General features: G+C 39.2%; 1 protein-coding gene across 1 annotated transcript in view; it reads right to left on the reverse strand.

Annotated features, from left to right (window-relative positions):
- NALF1 (NALCN channel auxiliary factor 1) overlaps window positions 1–7,948 on the reverse strand; it is a gene marked incomplete at both ends in the record, with an annotated part of 496,891 nt that extends 488,943 nt beyond the window's left edge. Inside the window, one exon of the mRNA XM_084290581.1 lies at window positions 7,127–7,948. Within this exon, the coding sequence (XP_084146707.1) occupies window positions 7,127–7,948 (822 nt within the window). The remainder of the gene's footprint in view (window positions 1–7,126) is intronic.
- Window positions 7,949–19,593: the final 11,645 nt, after the last annotated feature.

Raw genomic sequence — 19,593 nt, forward strand, 5'->3', positions numbered from 1 at the left:
AACTGGTATCTTTTTCTTTTTAACATATCTTCAAATTAATGAAAAACTCTCTTCAGACCAGGATGTTTCTAGTACTTAATACTAAATTGGTATTCCTCCATCTAATTGAAGTTATAAATGAACTTTACCAAACTGCCACACACTCTCACTTAGTGATGTTTGCTCTGCAGTTCTGACAAGAGACAAGTACAGTGAAATGTACAGTAAAAAGTACTGGTTACTTTAGTAAATTGGCATGAAAGTCTAGGAACATGTGCCTCTTGAATTAGAGAACTTCACTCTGATTTGATCTAAGGGAAGAAACACAGTGTAATATATAGTAATTCTCACACACACAGACATATAACACACACCTCAAAACACCCTCCTCCTAAAAAGACAAGGGAGAATAAGGGAAATAATCTGTAGCAAATATACCTGCAAAAATTGCTAATAAGAGCAATTGTTGTTGTATGGTTTCTCAGTAGAAATAACTGAAAAGGTCTATGTAGAAGCTCTTAGCCTTCCCTCTCTCTCTCTCTCTCTCTCTTTCAAGAAAAAAAAAAAAAAAAAAAAAAAAAAGTGATAAAATTATAGTTATATAAGGCCCTTCCTTTCCTATTCCCGTTTCTATGAAGCAGATTGTATGGCTCACACATTGTTCAGTGACAGATTATAGTCATCAGGAAAGTGAAAGAGACTTGTGATTTCACTAGGTCGATGTGGGACAGCACAAGTAGCAGACTTCTACAGACTTCCTCATGGTTAAATTTTACATATGAACACAATTTCATCCAAACTTAAATGCACTCTATACACAATGAACAGAAAAGAGGTACTTCTAGGGCATAATCCTTCTGACCTATTTTAAATGTCCATAGTAAATGTCCACTTTACTGTAAACTCACTCACTCTGGAACTACCTATGTAACACCACTGACTACAAAGACAACCTGAACTATTCTATACAGTGTGGATATCCATACTGTAGACATCTAATTTTTTTCAGATTAATTCCTTGATTTTTCTATCTCTTGGAGTGATAACAAGTAATATTTGAGAATTTGGTTTCTAAGTTGCATTTTCTCCCTTTAAGGTAATTCATAGATCTAAATATATTATGGATCCTAGTGCAAGACTGAAGTAATAAATTACTAAGTATAGACAAAATGATTTTTAGGCAGGATAAGTGATAGAACTGTAATTTGCATTTTGATTACTTTTCCTAGAAGAACATGAAATAAAGAAGCAAGACTGCTGCATTCTCTGCAAAGTACATGTGAGCTGTACAACTTGATGCAGAGAACCAAGGAACAAAATAAAATTGAGGGCAGAGCCATGACATCTCTAGCCATGTGACTCTAACACCCTGAGGTGATGTGATGGCAGCTGAATTAGGATAGAATCCACTTCAACTAGTCTGTGCCAGTCATCTGCAGTCTTTTTTTTTTTTTTTTTCCTTCCTAAAGAAGGGATGAGGTACCCATTGGCTTTATGAATAAGATGAATATCTGGATGATTAAGTATATGCAAACTTCTGAAGTGATAAAGTTAGGTGGGCTGAACTCTCTTCTGCAAAGAACACATTGGAAATTTTGTTAAAAAGTGACAACCCTGATCCAACAAACCATTTAAGCAATTGAATGACTATAAGCATGTGCATAGTCTTCAGTGATATTCATAAGCAGATTGCTGAATCAGGATTTTAGGCCAAAATAAAAATGTCTAATGCGTGTACTAATGTACAATGTCCATTAATACTTAGTAAGTGTTGCTCCTTATATTACAAGAGCACTATTATAAGAGCAGATACATCAAATTCACCCACATCTTTATCTTAAGTTATCTGAAAAATATTTTTTTAAATTCAACTAAACAAAGAACATGTGTAAACATAAATTTATATAGTCACATCAGCTTCACAGAATTTTAAGCAAAACTTTTAAAAACATATGTATTTAAGTATCACGGCTTGTTAGTAAAGCATATTTGTTTTTTAAAAGAGCTTTAAAATAAATATTTAAATTTCAGGGCATTTTAAGAAGGCATCAGTTCACTAATTAATGGTTATTGTTTCCAATTCATATCAAACACTGGCCTTCAATGCAGATTTCTTAAGGTTTAATTTGTAAGAGATTCTTCTGATTAGCTTAGGTATCACTCTTGAATACAATATAAATATTGTGTGATTAAGATGTGTAATTGAAATGTCTAACTTAGAGGCAGATGCTGGTCTGTGTGACCTTTTGTAACAGAAGGGTTCATCACTTGAGCTTTTGGTTTCATATTTCTCATCTGCTCTTTTCTGCCAGCTTAACTGAGAATTTAAATCAAAATCTAATTAGACTACATATGCTGTTTAGGAAAAAGTTCTTGGAAAAGTCATGATTCATATAGGCTTTGATATTTCCAGATAAATAAGAACAAATGTGATTTTAATTGTTTTAAATTACTTTCAGTCATCCTCTTACTCAAATAAAAGGGTTGAATACAGCTCTCTGATTAAAAAAAAAAAAAAAAATCTGATAACAACTGTACAGTCTATGTTTAATGATGAAACCCTTTACCGATATGTGCGCTTTTCAACTGAGTAGTATTTAAACTCAGCAATTTTGTACCATATTTCTGATACCAATATCAAAACCTCAAATTAGAAGTTGTTAAATGATATTTAATTCCTGGGGGGGGGGGCGGGGGGGAGAGGGCGGAAATGCTGTGCATACATGGTGAGCACTTAGGACGTGAGAAAATGTTTACTTTTTAGAAATGTTGATATAAAAAAAAGTTGGTATATATTTCATTTTTCTCTTTTGATATTCTAGTAGGATAACAATGTTATTTTATGTTATTTGAACTACAATGTACTTACCTGAATTAAATCTTGCAATATTTTAACTGGCACTAAGGTAGACCCCATTTTAAACACTCTCAACTTTCACTGAATTAAATAAAGCTGTGTCAGCAAATTATAACTGATATTTTGTTCAAATACTATCAATATTAATAAACACTGCTGAAAATAAAGCCTTGGCCTCAGATACTTTGCACAAAAACATAAGTTCTATCTCTAAATAAATAAATAAAAGTGAAACCCTGTACATTTATATGTCCTACTTAATTATTTGACCCACTTGTTAATCAGAAGTAGCCAGAATTTTCTTTTATTCCAGACAGGGATTGCCTGCTGTCTTAAGAATATGAATTTGATCATTCCCCCTGATAGACAGCTGACAAGACATTATCAGGAACCGTGTCTTCCAACATCAAGTCAATACTGTTCTTTATTAATTATTTGAATATAGTCCTGTATCACATTGCATATAAAAATGATATTCTGGAAACCTGCATTATGGCAATTGATATTGCCAAGAATGATTTCTGTAAACATAACCATTGGTTTTAAATGTGCAAAAGCAACATTTTATAAACTTAAAAATAAATAATTAAATTTAAAGCAGGAAAACAGATATGTAGATTCAAATTCTCCATCAATTCATTATGTTAGTGACTCAATAAAGCTGAAGCAAGTTATTTATGTCACCTGGTTAGGTATGTAATACTTTCATATATCTATCTTACTTATATTTATTGCTTTGACATTGATTATCAAGACAAAAAATATATAAAGACATCAGACTTCAGAAATATTTGTACAGAATAAATGGATGGATTTACTGTGAGACAACACTGATACCCAGAACTTGTAAACAACATACAAAATCTACTGACATCCTAACAATATAAAATGTGTATGGGTATTCATTGATACTATCAAAAATACTGATTTTCAAAATATTTTAAAATTTAAAATTCTCAGCATTTTCTGTAAAATTTTCAAAAAACCCAATGCACCTCAAATTTAATAGCAAGACCTTGGTTACAGAAAGGCATTTTTAAATGAGCAAGTATACTTATATATTAAAACAAAACACAAAAAATCACCATATAAAATAGCTAAAAATGAACTGATAACCCAAATAACTCCTGACTGCAAATAAATGTCTGCAATCAAAATGCTTTATTTAAAATATTCTTCAGAGACTCGAAGACACGTAGTAGAACATAGTTTGTTTTAAAAGTAAAAAGTTTTTCTTCTGGTTTCAGGTAAAAGAATGAAAATATAGACTAGAAGCTTTAGGCACAATACATCAAAAGTATTTTCATATGCACTGTTTTCTATAAACAAGAGAACTTAAATGGCGTAACTTGCTGGACTCTACTTTGAGAACTGATGGTGTTGAAGGTGGAGGGTGATGGGGAAAGGGGAAATAATACCCAATTACAAGTTTCAGGTTGACTGATATCCAGTGTAAATGTTATTGACTTTGTCATCAGCTATAACCAGTCAACTGGATGAAAAGCTGTGTTCTGTGAATGAAGCGTCCCTCCCAGAATACTAACGATCTCTTAAATATAAATAGATTATTTAACAAGCCTTTTATTGTACTAAGCCAGTGCTTACATACATGATAACGGAGTAAAGACAGTATTTTTTGAATTTTGTTTAATAGAAAATAAAAAGCAGCTCACCACATAAACTAATCAAATGGTGTGTACCTAAAACACACAGATATATGTCAAGTTATTTTCTAGTCATACGTTAAATGCTAATTCTTAAGCTAGAAAGGATCTAGATGTCCAATGCTCAAAAAATCAGTATTTAGGTACACAAAAAGAAGCTATTTCCTGATGGAGTGTAATAAGTGTAATATGCATAAAACACCAAGAAGTCCAGCAAAACATTGCAATTCCCATTCTATTGCACACAAGCTACTCAGCACAAGTTTCTGGTTTCACCTGCACACCCTTCAGAGCAGATCACGTACAAGCACATCAATAATACCCACGGCTATTACACCGCTGGACCTCTCAAATGCTCAGCTTCGCCACCGACCAGAGCAAACCAAAAGTCTCCGTGGGACCCAGAAGCGCCAAAAGCCAGGGAGCACGTGGAACGGAGACCGGCTCCTCCGCAGCGTGCCGGGCTCCGGCAAGATGCGCTTCCCGTGCAGCACCTCGGACAGCAGCCTCACCGGGAGGCGCAGCCTGCACCGCGCAGCCCCGCGCACCGAGCGCGCCCCCCGCTGCGCCCAGCTCCCCTGCCTGCGTCGCTCGGCGCCTTCTCCCACGAGAGCACAAACCACTGAGTTGCACCCATGTGCTTTTTGTACACACACGTACACATATAAACACACTTTTTTTTTTTTTTTTTTTTTTTCCTGCTGGAAAATATCTCATTTTTAACACAGACTGGTTGGCCAAATTCTCAAAACAATGTGCAACACTGTCACTTGACTGGCCTGTCATTCAGAACTGAAGAACTGGCACTGGCGTTGCATTAGCTTAGTTTGTTTATATAGTTCATGCAACCATTTTCATTTCAGCAACTTCTTCCCCGTCATTAAAAAATGAATTCTCCTTATTCAGTCCCTGAAGGGCAATTAATAGCATAATGTACATTTGCTATTGTATGTATTTTCAACTCCTGTTGCATCTTCATATATTGTAGACCAAATGCACACTTTGTGGTAAAGTTCAGTCAAACTGAAGAGCTACCAAAAAAAAAATTAAAAAAAAAAATCAATTTAAGCCCGTAGATGTTGATCGTTTGGCAGCACAGAACAGTAGGTCAATTTCTAGGTTAAGGAGTTACCAAAATGGCAAAGATGCCCTCACAGCAGTAGACACCTATTTATATTTGACACACTTTTTATTTATCAAATTTGTGCTTTTGACTTATGTGATTCACTCTGGAAATAAGAAATATTTACATTATCTGCAACTGAGTGCATGAAATACTTGTGGTGAGCATAAACTGTGGCGTGCAGTTTATATCCTAGAAACAGTGCAGTCAAAATTACTGGTGAAACCACTTTAGTCAGGTTTAACAAGGGAAAAAAAAAAAAAAAAAAAAAGATAACTTTCCCACTTTATCCAATGAGATAACAGGATATTTCAGCTTCTGGAGGGATGAGGATTGATTTTTTCAGGCAAAGATTTGTGTAAAGTACAGTAGCTTACTGGGGAATGGAATGCTTTACAGATATGCTGTTACCATGAAATGATTTCAGAAGGCCCTACTGAAGTTACAAAGCACTGAAATACTGCTAGGCCTTCTGTTCAGCATGGTGATTTGTATGCAGTGTTGTGTTCCACTGCCAAAGCCGGATTTGGTTCAGATTGGTTAATGTAGTGCTACAGTAGTCAAGTTAATCGAGTTCAGGGCAGAAACCATTCACCTGGCCTGGCTCTCAGTAAGTATGCAAAGAGGGACGCAATTAGTCATTTTAGGTGCCAAAGAGCGCTGTCTTTTCTGCCTTTTCCTGTCTTGAGAGCTAGGCCAACTAATCTTGTGCATAAGTACAACAACTACAACGAACCAAGGTGGAACCCTGCCTTCTAGCAAAGGAAAACCAAAACCTCTTTGGATCTCTCCGAACGGTCACCGGTGGCACCAAAGACAACCGCCAAGACCCAGCGAAACACCGTCAACACCACTTCCCAGCCAAAATCCACCGCACTGCCCTCTCCCATTCACCATCGTCCTCCAGCTCCACACATTTTGGCCAAGCACCCGGAGCCGGGGTCCCGCTCTCGCAGCCGCCGGCCTGCGCCCCCTCCTTCAGGCACAGCCACGGAGCCCCGACGCCCCCGCGACCGACCCCCGGTCCCTCCGCACCCCTCGCCAGCCTGGCCCCGGTCCCATCCCCGGTCCCGGCCCCGGGGCCCGCGGGCAAGGCAGCGCCGTCCTGGCCCCGCTCATTGGCATGCAGCCCCCGTCGCTGCCCGCCGTCAAGCCTCATCCCAGCCCGCTGGAAGCCGGCAGCCGAGCCGGTGCCAATCGCATATTCATGAGGAGGGGGAAATCCAGCTCTGCACTCCCAGAGGGCCAAGGCTCACTTTTTTCTTTTTTTCTTTTCTTTTCTTTTTTTTTTTTTTTTTTTTTTTTGCTAACCTTCCCCCGCCGCCTGCCTCCCTCCCGGCAGCGCTCGCCCGGGGGCTCCCCGCCGATGCGCGCAGCACCCGCAGCCCGGCGCCAGGCGCGCAGCCCGGAGCAGCCAAAACACGGAGCGCGGCAGGCACAACAGGCGCGGATGGCACGCCAAGCCCGCCGGCCAGGGACAGGAAACACAGCAGGGGCTCCTACCTTACAATCCTCAGGACACGATTTCACCGAGTACTCATCCGACTGTAAATATTTCTGGAGCATAACCTCAAACTCTTCGTATTTCTCCTGAGCGTGCTGGTCGTAGCGCTGGTAAGCCTGGACGCACTGGCTGCAGGAGCCTCCCCCCCTCAGCACCACATCCAGACTGCAGTTCAAAGTGTCCGGATTGGACAACCCGGCGAACAACTCCCAAAGTGTGTAGGAATTACAAAAGGAAAGGTAAAAATCCGTCAGGTCCCAGCCGGGCGCCGGGCTCTGCCCCGCGCCCTGCGGCCGCCCCGGCCCCCCCCGCCGCCGGCACACCGCCTCCGCGTCCCCTACGCTGAAGCACTGCCCGGACGAGGAGCTCGGGGGGGGGCAAGTCTCGGGGGGCCCGGCGGTGGAGTTCCCCAGGAAAGCAGCCTTGCCGTGCCGGGGCTCGGTGCCATTGGCGTGGCCGCTGCCGCCGCCGCCGCCGCCGCCGCCGCTGGGGGAGGGCGGGAGGGAGGGCGAGGGGGGGGCGAGGAGCCGGGGCGCGGGGGGCGCCGGCTCCCCCATGGCCGCCAGCAGCTCCGGCTCGGCGGGCTCCGGTTTGTCGGGCGGCGGCTGCTCCTTCTCTCCGGTCCCCGTGAATTTGGCCTCGGCGCAGAACCACAAGTGATCAGAGAGCAGGACCGTGAAAAACAAGAGCGATGCCAGGGACAGTCGCCATTTCTGAGCCCTCTCTGAATCCGTGAAGGGTTTCTCGTTCTCCCGGGGTGCAAAGCAGATTTTTAAGCCGTCATCGTACTGCCGACTGCACATCCAAGCACCCCTGGTCATATTTTGGGAACGCACAGCCCTGGCCGACTCCACCGTGAGGGCTCCTTTGCCGCTGTCACCACAATATGCATTGACTTAAAAGATTGGGGGGATTTTCTTGCCTGCCTTCCCTTCCCTTCCCTTCTCTCGCTCGCTCGTCGCTCGCTCCCTCTTCCACTCTCCCCCTCTCTCTTTCTCCCTCTTCTTTCTTCTTCTTCTTCCTCTGAGATATCGTTGGCTGTCGCCGGCGGCTCTGCCTTGGTCTCAGCACACGAAGCAGCCCCAGTCCATCCAACGCGGAGTGCCGTGGAGAAGATAAGAGCAATAACGCAGAGAGAAGAGGAGGGAGAGGAGATGGTGGTGGTAGTGGTGATAGTTGGCGGTGGCGGGGCTGCGCGGCTGGTCCTTTCCCCCTCTCACCCGGGCATGGTCAGATCGCAGCTCCCCATCTCCCTCCCGAGAAAAGCCCGCTGCCCCTGGACAGCTGCATGCCGCGTCCCCCGCTGCTGACGGACGGCTCCAGGAGGGCTGCTCGCCTCCTCTTCCTCCCTGCCGCCGCCGCTGCTCCTCGTCCTCAGCCCCGAGCCGCGGCACAGATGCCTGCACCGCTGTCTCCGTCTCCTCTTTCCCCTCTCCCCCCTCCGCTCTAACTGGAGAGACGCTGCTGCAGGGCTCCCGGAGCGCTGCCGAGGATGCTGAAGAGGAGGAGGAGGAAGAGGAAGAGGAGGAGGAGGCTGCCGGGGCCGCCGCCGCTGCTGGTGACAATGGGCTGCGGCTGCCGCCGCTGCTGCCGCCGGGCGCGGTGTCCCCGGGCGCACGGGGCGGAACTGCCTGGCTGGGGGCCCCCGATGGCCACAGGCATCTTGGGCCCTTGGGCTAAGTTGCCGCCATCTTCGTCCTGGAGAAACACTTTTTTGGGGGGAGCTCTGCCTTTTGCGTCATCTCCTCCCGCGCCGAGATCTCTCTATCCTGGCGCATTGGCAGCAGCAGCAACTCTGTCTCCTCCTGCATGAGGAGGAGGAGGAGGAGGAAGAGGAGGTGGGAGAGGCACTGGGGACCACATGGCCCTTCCAAAGGGCCTCCTCGGTGCAACTCTTTCCACTTGTCTCCCTGCTTTCCCTCACCGATGAACCACTCTCCAGCCTCCTTTCCTTCAGGGTCTCCTTCCCTTTGCAGCCCCAAAACACCATGTCCGCAGAGAGTGGCGGCTGGAGAGCTCTGTTGCCGTCCTTGTCATAGCAAATCACAAATGGCATCTGCAACTCCAGGTCCTGGATCCCAGCAGGTTTTGGCCCCACAGTAAAATGCCTGAAAACAGTTGCCTGCCTTTCAGTCAGTGAGCTGGAAAGCAAATTGCCCATAAGCCCCAAGCTGTTCCCCCAAGAGAAGTTGTGCAAAACCCTGGTCCAGTGCTCCTGAGCCGGGTAAATGCAGCCAGTCTTTGTGTTTTGCCTTTTAGATGTCACTGCCTGGAGAGAGAGACAGAGGCAGCAGAGTTAGCTGTCCTACTAGACTGATGAAAGCCAGATCACTTATAATCTCCACTCAGACCCACAGCAGAGATCCCACTACCTTCTGTACCATACCAGCAGAATCTCTTGCTTAAATAAATGTACTGTTTGGTCACTCCTAAATTGCCTTCATCTTGCTTGCTGATACATCTTAATGTAACAGCAAGAGACGTAGCTGGATCACTCACAAGACAAAACTGCCAGCTAAAAGTCGAACATTATCAAATGAAGACCTCTACCAGCTTGGAGTTAGTTACAAGGTCTTATTCTCAAGACATCAGGTATGCTTCCAGTCATAACACAACCAAGGTGTATGTTTTTGTTTCTCCATTGGATGGGAGAATGGTTTGGAAACCATTCCTAATCTTATTGCAGAGGTTTTCTCCATCCTGGGAGGAAGGACCATTTGGAACTAGTAATGGCCCTTAATGAAGATGCATGTTGTACCACCAAGCTTTACCCCATTATTTAGTTAAAGAATGCTTTATTCCTTAACAAACATGGTCATGGTCTGCAAACTGATACCATTTCTGACAGCTGAGGGTTCTGTAATTCTGTGGGATTAAATCTGAAACTAAACTGTATCAGAGGAGGAAAAAGCTTGTAACTTTTCCAACTGCAGCTGTCGTTAACTGAGGGGTGAGTTTACCAAGGAATGTGCTGGAATTTCCATCACTTTGAGCAATAAAACAAGGCTGGATATCTTTCAAAAGGAAATGGTATACCTCAAACAGAAGATGCAAACCCAAGGGAGGAATTGCTGAGAGGTTCTATGCCCTGTGTTATGCTGGAGGTCAAGGCACATTATCATAATGGTCTCATCTGGCCTTAAAAGATCTATGAGTCAAATTCTACACTGAGCAGAAGTCATCTGTGGATTTTATTTTGATAGGCTATTTAAAGATGCAGAAATAAGTGCTAATATTATAAGAAAAAGTTCTACAGTACTCAATCAGAATGCTGTTTGCAATTCTCAGTCAATCAGCTCACCATCTGCTAATGCTACATTATTAATTTTGGTCTTGGAGCTTTGATTCCAATGATGTGACATACTGGGCCCTGTAGTGTATCTGCATTTTTGCAATGTTTTCCATTCTGGGAGATGACCGTAACTGAACTTTTAATCATAACAATGTAACTTCTCTAACATATAATGTCATTAATTTAATTATATTTTAATTGTTTTTGTGTTTATACAGTTTGCAGTGGACGGGTGGGACTAAAACAGAAAAAGAGGCCAAAAGGAAAAAAAAAAAAAAAGTGGCAACAGGTTTTGATATCAGGAAGTCTGAGATTTTCAGAATGTGCTGTATTAAGATATGTGGCACTGGGATAATTATTCTCTATTTGGCAGTCAAACAGGGTGAAGGAAGTCAGTTTTGAAGTCCTCACCTGGCAAACAGGCTTTATTTATTTATTTATTTATTTATTTATTTATTTATTTATTTATTCTGGATGTTGCTTTCCTGTAGCCTTGTTTGGAAAACGAGAAAGTAATAGGCATTTTTGCCATCAACAGGGAAATTACAAATGTTCTTTATCTTAATGGTGGAATTTTTAGAATTGGTAATAAAAAATGCTGATATCCAGACCTCATACAAAACTTAATATAAGAATGAATTCATAAGCCTGTGCACCTCTGTTTACACTGGACTAAATACACTCACAGTCAGTCTGCTAGGATTTTAAAGATAAATTGGGCTTCTCTGAAAAATCCATTTTCATGACATAAAATATATTCACACATTTCCCAACTTTTGTGTGGAAAAAACAGAGTGAGAATTCTTTCTCAGCACCTAGCGATAAACCATAATGAAGAGACATTCAGCATTCTGCAAATGTGTGCATCCTTGCTCTTCCAGTTGCAGTTTTCTGTAACAGAGGATGTGTCATGCAGAACTGTTGTTTTGTCTGTTATGTTTCCCCCAAAGCCCCATTCCCTCTCCACCTAGCTCAGTGAGTAACTTATGGTGTTAGTTGCAGCAGCTGGTTCCTGATGGATTTGAACAGATGCAGTTCAGTTCTCTGGTGCCCCTTAGTGTTAGGTCTTGGAGCTCAAGGGAACAAAATAAGGCTATAAAACAGCATCTGAAATTCAAGGAGCTAATTGCATGTGGAAGGGGAAAGAATCTGAAGTATGTACTGTAGCTGCTTTCTCTCAAAGCTCCTTCAATATTTTTATATTATAAATCTTATCTAAACAACACAATTTTATTTAAAGTAGGTTAATTCATTATATGAATGTGAAGACAAGGGACAAACTTTCCTCAAAGATGAGTGTCTCCATGTTCATCATTCATCTGAATAAGTAGTGGCACAAAGTACTAGCGTCACTTGGAAATGACACTTTTTTACTGGGAATGTTTATTATTCATGTTCCAGAGCTTGGCAAGTGTAAAGAATTCATGGAAGTCCATCTCCTGTGCTGGCAGGTCACCAGGTGTTCTGCAGACCTGTCTCCTTAAAATAGTGTCACTTAGTGCTGCCATACCATGCTTCAGTCTATACATCAGAACTAGTATTCTTTAGTTCTTTGGCTCTTAACATGTAAGATAATAGATAACTGATCAACCACTGAGGACAAAGCTTGACAGAATGATCATGCATGACATTTAAGGGACTTGAAGCAGTTGCTTAACCTAAATGCCACGTGTTTTCTTCATGAAAGTATTTTAGCTTAACAATCATAAATAATTATTGACAAAACATGTTAATGGCTAATAAAAACTCATCAGAATAGAAGGCTCTAATATTTCAAGTTAAATGTTCTTAACATTTCATCTAACCTCACATGTACAGTAATCCACAATTTTCTGTATTAGTCTCTTAATTTTCTTTGATTTTTTTAATACAACGTTGCAAGGGCTGGTGAAGTGTAAATAGGTCTTTCAGATGCTTTGTAACAAGCTTTAAAACAGTGTCTTGCTTTTGTAATGTATTGTGATTGTATTGTTTATGTAGGAAAAATGTGTTTTCTAATTGCCAAACACTTCCTTGTGCAAAATCTTGCAGCAAGCCATTTTAAAAATAGTAGATTTTGTTTTAGTTTTGAGTTGATTCTAGTGGTAGGAGCAACTGTTACAGCAATTATCAATACAAACTCAGTTAAACCTTTGCATTAGAGTGTCATCAAGAACTTTTGATATCAAGCAGACATTATTAGGATCTTTCCCAGTTCCTCTTACTTATTTTTTTATCACAGAATCACAGAATTTTCTAGGTTGGAAGAGACCTCAAGGTCATCGAGTCCAACCTCCAACCTAACGCTAACAGCCCTCCACTAAACCATATCCATATCCATATTTTACTTTTTTTTTTTTTTTTTTTTTTTTTCAAAATAAGAGCCCAACTATATATTTTAACATTCTCAAAGTTGTATCATTTTTATTTTGACTTCTACCATCATGAGTAGTTGTTATTTTACCCATTGTCTGTGAAGAGAGTCATAGATTTAATTATCTGCATCTACATACATACTATCTGCATACATACTAACAAGAATACTAGCGTCCACTCTAGTTGTAAGATGCAAGCAACATTGATGAATTTATTTTATTCTTCATCATGTTCATGAAGTTTTACTTTCCCATTCAGTACTTTTTGGAAATCTGAATTATTGTAAGAAAACTCCAAGCATTGGGGCCTGATTGCCCAAAGCAGTGGAAAATTTATATTAATGTTAGTAGACACTGAAACTATTAATTCCTGTTCATGCAGCTCTAATTCTTGCACTTCCTTTTATTTCTGCTTTCCATGTTACCTTCAGTTTTGTCTCTTGGCTTGAATTTTTTAAAGTTTTCTCACAAAATTAGAGGATTAACTATCAGACAGTAAAAGTGTGTCAGACTGGAGTTTAAAAGGCTACACAGTACAAATTTGGATGATGTTAATGTCGTTAAGTTGATTGAATTATCTTGCAGATGTTTGCTTTGTATCCTATGAGACTTCTTGCTAGAGAATGAGAACATATTTTTGTTTGTTGACTTTTTCAGCCATGGAACAGTGAACAGATAATATGGAATCTAGAAGTCCAGTATTTTCTCCCCCAAAATTGTAGGTCATCTTTATTATGACATCTTTAGACTGAGAGATCAGTCATAATATTACATCCAGCTGGTATGTTTGGGCATGAGCTGAAATGAGCAGAGGCTGTTCTTCATTAACTGAAGCCATCAAAAAAGTGAAGTATAACTTTTGCACATGACTGCAGCAGGAAGAAGATAATATAAATGTCTCACTCAAATTAGTCTATGCCTATTAGAGTAAGGGCTGATCCAAAGCATGCTGAGATCAGAGGAAAGATTACAATAGGTTTTTAAATCAGGCTTGCAGAAAGGAAATAGACAGAAGAATAAAGATCCCCCCTTATGGGGATGGAAGAAAAAGGATTGAGAGAACACGCAAAAGGTAGATTACAGCTTTTAAAATATTCTTACATTCTTTCCTTCTTTTACTAATTTTATAAATTTGCTGTCTTCTAACAGCAATCTAATATTATAGCTTGATTACATCTTTACAGACACTAAAGATATTTTTTTCTCTTTTCAGCTTGGTTGCCACATAGCCCAGACATTCCTTGTGTTAAAATGAGCATCATATCAAGGAGATAATATCTGTGGTGTTTTTTGTAGTTGTTGTTTGTTTGTTTGATTGTTTTTTTCTCAGAAATATTCTTTTGTAATATTTTCCTTAAATAAAATTAGAAATGTGAGCACTAGATAGAAAGTCTTAAGTTTTAGTTGATCAGCCTAATAGCCTCATTTTCACTCTCTCACCCTCACTCAAATAATTAAAAAAAAGGTGTGTGTTTTTTTTGTTTGTTTGTTTGTTTGTTTTTACTGTTTAATTCATAATCTATTATAGAATATTTTTGATCAGCTTAAATTACAGTGCTTAAATTAGAAAGCCAGGCAGGTTTTCATTGTGATGTTGTGATACAGTGATGTTTCTAGCCCTGTTTCCATCCATATCTGTGGTATGAAGAATGTGGAAAAGGGAGAATTTAGAAAGAATGTGTGTTAGTAACCTAAGTAAACTTCTCCTTTCTTATTACCCCACATTTTATTCCACTGTCCTGGAAAATATGCCATCCCCTAAAAAAATATTTTCAGACTAATCATATGAAAGTTTGGGAATGGTTTTACATTTTGAGTTGTCATGTCTGAAGTGTGAGTTTAAAATGCATATTATAACATGGGCATGCAGGAGAGAGATCTATCAGATTCTGCCCTGAAGTTGCTATATTTCTTTTGACCAATAGAAATACCTCTACTACTAAAACATATGCAATTATGCATAATACTGTTACATACCTTGACCATAGTTTGAATACGTAAAAAGTTTGAAATAGTGTTTGAATACTTAAAGCTACGTTTGGAAACGTAGCTTTAGCTATCTAGACTTAGGCATCTAAGTCTAAGCTTTTTCTTTCAGCACCTTGCTAATAAAAAGACACATATACTTCAAAAGCACAATTTATTTCATCTTAAACCATGTCTAAAACAAGCATACTTGCATAGCAGATCATTCTCTGCCATCTCTTTCCATGAGAAAGAAATGGAAGAAATCTATGAAAATCTTCTACTATCTATGGAAATCTTCTACTATGGAAGAAATCTTCCCGATTAACTTTAAATTGTTGCCTAACTTAGTCTTAGATCCCTAAAAGTTAGACAGTAATTTTAGGTTAATCAGACAAATTCCTGTCTTTGTGTCCTACAAAGATTCTTCTCAGGAAAAATAAATAAATAATAATAAATAAATAAATAAATAAGCAAGCTGTGGGGAAAAAAAAAAAAAAAAAAAAGTGTGGAAGTACATATTGAGGCTTTTCTTTATTTTTCCTTTCCTTTCCTTTCCTTTCCTTTCCTTCCTTTCCTTTCCTTTCCTTTCCTTTCCTTTCCTTTCCTTTCCTTTCCTTTCCTTTCCTTTCCTTTCCTTTCCTTTCCTTTCCTTTCATTTCCTTTCTTTCCTTTCCTTTCCTTTCCTTTCCTTTCCTTTCCTTTCCTTTCCTTTCCTTTCCTTTCCTTTCCTTTCCTTTCCTTTCCTTTCCTTTCCTTTCCTTTTTTTTTTTTTTTTTTTTTTTTTTTTCCCTTCATACAACTGTATTCAGTTGTTTACTAGAAAAGCAGATTGAATGACTTACACATAGATATTACTTATTTTTTGACCCAGGATGTATCCTTTTCCACACAATTCTAATATCCTGCTTTCTGCCAAGTGGCTACAATGCCATCATGCCAGTGAGGGAGAGAGTATTTTTTATTTTTTATTTTTTCTCTCTGCCTCCCTGCCTTCCAGGGTATTCCTGTGAAGAAAGCATGTGACTCAAGTTGTACTGATGACTCAAGCTCTTGTGGTCTTCTTGGAGTCGTCCCACAATCAATTTAATCTGTCTGACCTGAAGGCAAATGTCTCCTTTTGTCTGTGACAACACCAACAGTTCTCTAAACGCTCTGACTTTGGTTGCATGTGTGTTGCAAGACACTCAGAGGACTGAGTGCAGACTGACAGTAAAGAGCTCCTGTGATTTTTTTTCTTCTTCCACTCTTTAGATGGGGAATGGTTCTGAAAAACCTTTCATTCACTTTTCCTCAGCATCTTTATTTATAAACAGGGGAAGCTGGGAGAATTAGCAAAATATGCAAAGTGATGCTTTAAATAATAAAAACAATGAATTAACCTCTTGAAGGGCAACTATATAGATCAGCATATTGTGTTATTTCTTCTCATTTAGCTCCTAAGAACTGGATATTTATTATTATTTCAAATCAGGTTGCTCTTCTTTTCTAAATGGCATATACGCTTCTGTGAAGAAAGGATCTCATTAAGATCATTCTAAATCTTAGAATAAATGAACAGTATTGCTTTTCTAATTTTCCAGTAAAATGCATTATATGATATTTGGTGATATATTACATTTTCATTACATTATATTGCTGGGAAAGAACTTATTTTCATGCTTTTTACTTGGGGGATGTCAGAGAAAGAGAAAGCAAATGCAATCATAGTGGTTCTTTTAGTGTCCTAATTAGCTTCACTGGATCTTAAATTTAACTCTTGCACTCTGTTGAAGTTCATTTTTCTTCTCTTTCATTTAATATTATTCACTTTTTGCTTCTGGAGACAGTCTCTGATGGCTGGCTGCGGCTGTGTAGGACTCATTTCCTCCCATAACACAAAAGCAAATACAGCTTTCAGCCTGTTACCTAGCATATTCAGAGTCTTCCTAGGGGTAAGCAGACAGACTCTGCATCTAAGTGCCACTATTATGGCTATAATTTTCTTGAAGCTGCAAATATAGCTGGCCCATGGCCAATGAAGCGCACTGTGTGTTGCTGAGGTGACAGTGGCCTCTCACAGTTCACAGACCATCATTTCATACAGTGTTGGCTGGCTCAACTTCAGATGGGCTTTTTGAAACATTAAGAGAGAACACTTCAGAGGAGCAATCATCTTCAGCTTCTTTCCAATATTTCTGTAAAAAAAATATAGTGCAATTTCATCATGTCATTGCTTTTTACTTTCTTCATAATTACTTACAAGAGAGAAGTCCTTGAAAGCCTGAATTGTACACCAGAATCCCTTTAAGTACACAAGGAAAAATACAAAATGAAGGGGGAGCCACCGCTGCACTTTAGATACCTAACTTAATGACAGAGAGGCAATTCTTTCAAGTAAGCTAGTTAATCTCCCTGAAGTCCTTCTTTAGTCAGTGGAGAGAGATATGCTCCTTTGTAGAGACATGCAGAATAATTTTAATTAGACTCTTTTTGCATCACCCTGTAGAAGAACCTCTCTTCTTTGTCCACTGAACCTGAGGGGGGAGCTGCTTAAGTTTGGTGTATAAAGCATGGCTTAATATAAATCTCAAGAGACACCGGTGTTCAAGGTACGTCGGTAATGATCATGAGAAGTTTTAATAGGTGGTTAATAAACATACAGGATCAAGAAGGGTGAGAAAAAATGGAAGAATATTGTTTTTCTTTTTTGATGTTTTATTTTTTTTTCTTTTAATTTTGTTTTTGTTTGGTTTCCTTATTTATCAACTGCTGTGAAAGATGGATTTTTTTTTCTGTCTGAACTTTCTACTGTGATTAGCTTGAATAAACAGGAAAGATTTGGAGGTTCAAAACAGTGAAAATTGTGTTGCTCATCATTCTAAAAGGTGGCAGGACAAGACAAATTAAATGATGATTTGGCTTTCAGGTTTTAAGTTTACCAACAGACCAAATATACTTCTGTCTTTATGTGTTTTAAAAACAAAAACAACATACCAACAACATATCTCCAGTGCCAAAATAATTTTGGATACGGCAGTTAAAATTCTAGTTTCACAGATGTGTTTGAGAATGCTGCTTCTAGTTTAATGTACAAATTTGTGAGCCAACCTTTTTTCCACTGCAAACAACAATAGGATGAAAAGTTATTTTTTTATACATTACCTGTGTCTATTAGTAATTTTGCATTCTGAAGAATTATATATGTTCATTGTAAGCACATACAGACAACCTTGGGAACAAACAGGAGAAGTAATCTCCTGACTATGAATAAAGGTCATAGTTTATACCACTCACCTCTCTGTATTTACTGTTACCATGAATCACAACACTTCTGAGCCACTGAAAAACAAAAGGCACAGATTTAAGGTGCCTTTTGATCTCCATAAGGTGTCTTACTGATCTCCTTCATTTAAAGGTCTCCTTCCTACATATATAAACATTCCAAGTGACTTTCACATCAGAGGAGCTAGATTTGACCATCTACTGCCTTGAGTGTTGGACGAACAAGCTTCCTCTTGTAAAAATATTTCCATAGATGCTGTGCACATATTGTCCAAATATACTCAATTTTAGCCAACAGGATGAGTAAGGGAACCCTAGGGTTCACAGTAGATTTTCTCATATACAGTAAAGCTTCCTTAGTAGTTCCTAGTTTAGTAGCTTAGTAGTTCTTCAAATCCTAAATTAATCAATCATCCACATATGAACAACACCAAAAAAAAAAAAACTTCTATAATTATTCAAATGTTTCAACAAACCTACATGCAAAAAATATACTTTTAACACACAGACACACACACACACACATATATATATACATATATATACAGGAGAAGTAAGGTATCATAGATGTGAGCTTAGATGCTTTATTACTAGATCATTTCCCTCAGTGGAGCTATAGGAATTTCCTAGGTACTCTTGCTATTCTCATTCCAAACATGGAAGAGTTATTCATAACAGATAGCATACAGACAGTTTGAGCCTTATTAATAATTCAAACAATTGTATTTTCAATTATGTTGTTCTTAGTTACAAAACAAACTAAACAACATTAATTTCTAAAAGACTGCATAATTCTTGGATGTATTTCTGCACAAATATCTCAATGAGACATCTGCCCAGATAAATATTTCTCAAAGCTTTCCCTTAAATTTAAGCTGGCAAGGTGAGCAGAGTATAAGCTTTGAAATTAATTAAAACTATCTGCATTCATTTAGAAAAAGCTAATTCCTCTGTCTGTATAAAGCTGGAATTTCTTGTTATGTTTTCCATTCCCTTTAATGAGCTAACTATATTTCTGCCTTTTTATGTTTAACCTATTATTCTTCTGGAAAATACAAGTATTTAGAATAATTAATCAGAATTGTGCTGAAGTTCCTATTATATTACAAAGACCTATAGCTCAGTGAAATCATTGTTGGCATACATCCTGTGTAATTTTATCTGCAGATTCCTATCATCTGAGTATCAGACTCCAGGCTAAAACTATTGATGGATATTTTTCAGAAAGCTGTAAATATGGGGGAAAAAGGTACAGAGCAAGGCTTTTTTTTTTTTTTTTTTTTCATAAGTCCACTTGTCTTTTGCTCTTTGGGCACAGACAAAATGGTTGGCTCTGAAACTTACAAGATAGATCTGGTGAAATTAATGCTGAAGATTACAAAAATACACTGTAAAAATAGAGAAGGTTCACTAAAATATTTCTATTCTTATGTTTTTGTCTCACAATAGTATAAGGAAGTGTGGTAAGTATGAAGTGGGATGAAAACAGCTTTTATAGAGACTACAGCTTTCATTGGAGTATCTTCAAAACTACTGTCACCATTAAAAATAATACTAATAAAAACAAAAGATTTCATGTTGGGCTTTCCCT

The sequence above is a fragment of the Netta rufina genome, assembly GCF_964035555.1.
Source record: "Netta rufina genome assembly, chromosome: 1".
NCBI lineage: Eukaryota > Metazoa > Chordata > Aves > Anseriformes > Anatidae > Netta > Netta rufina.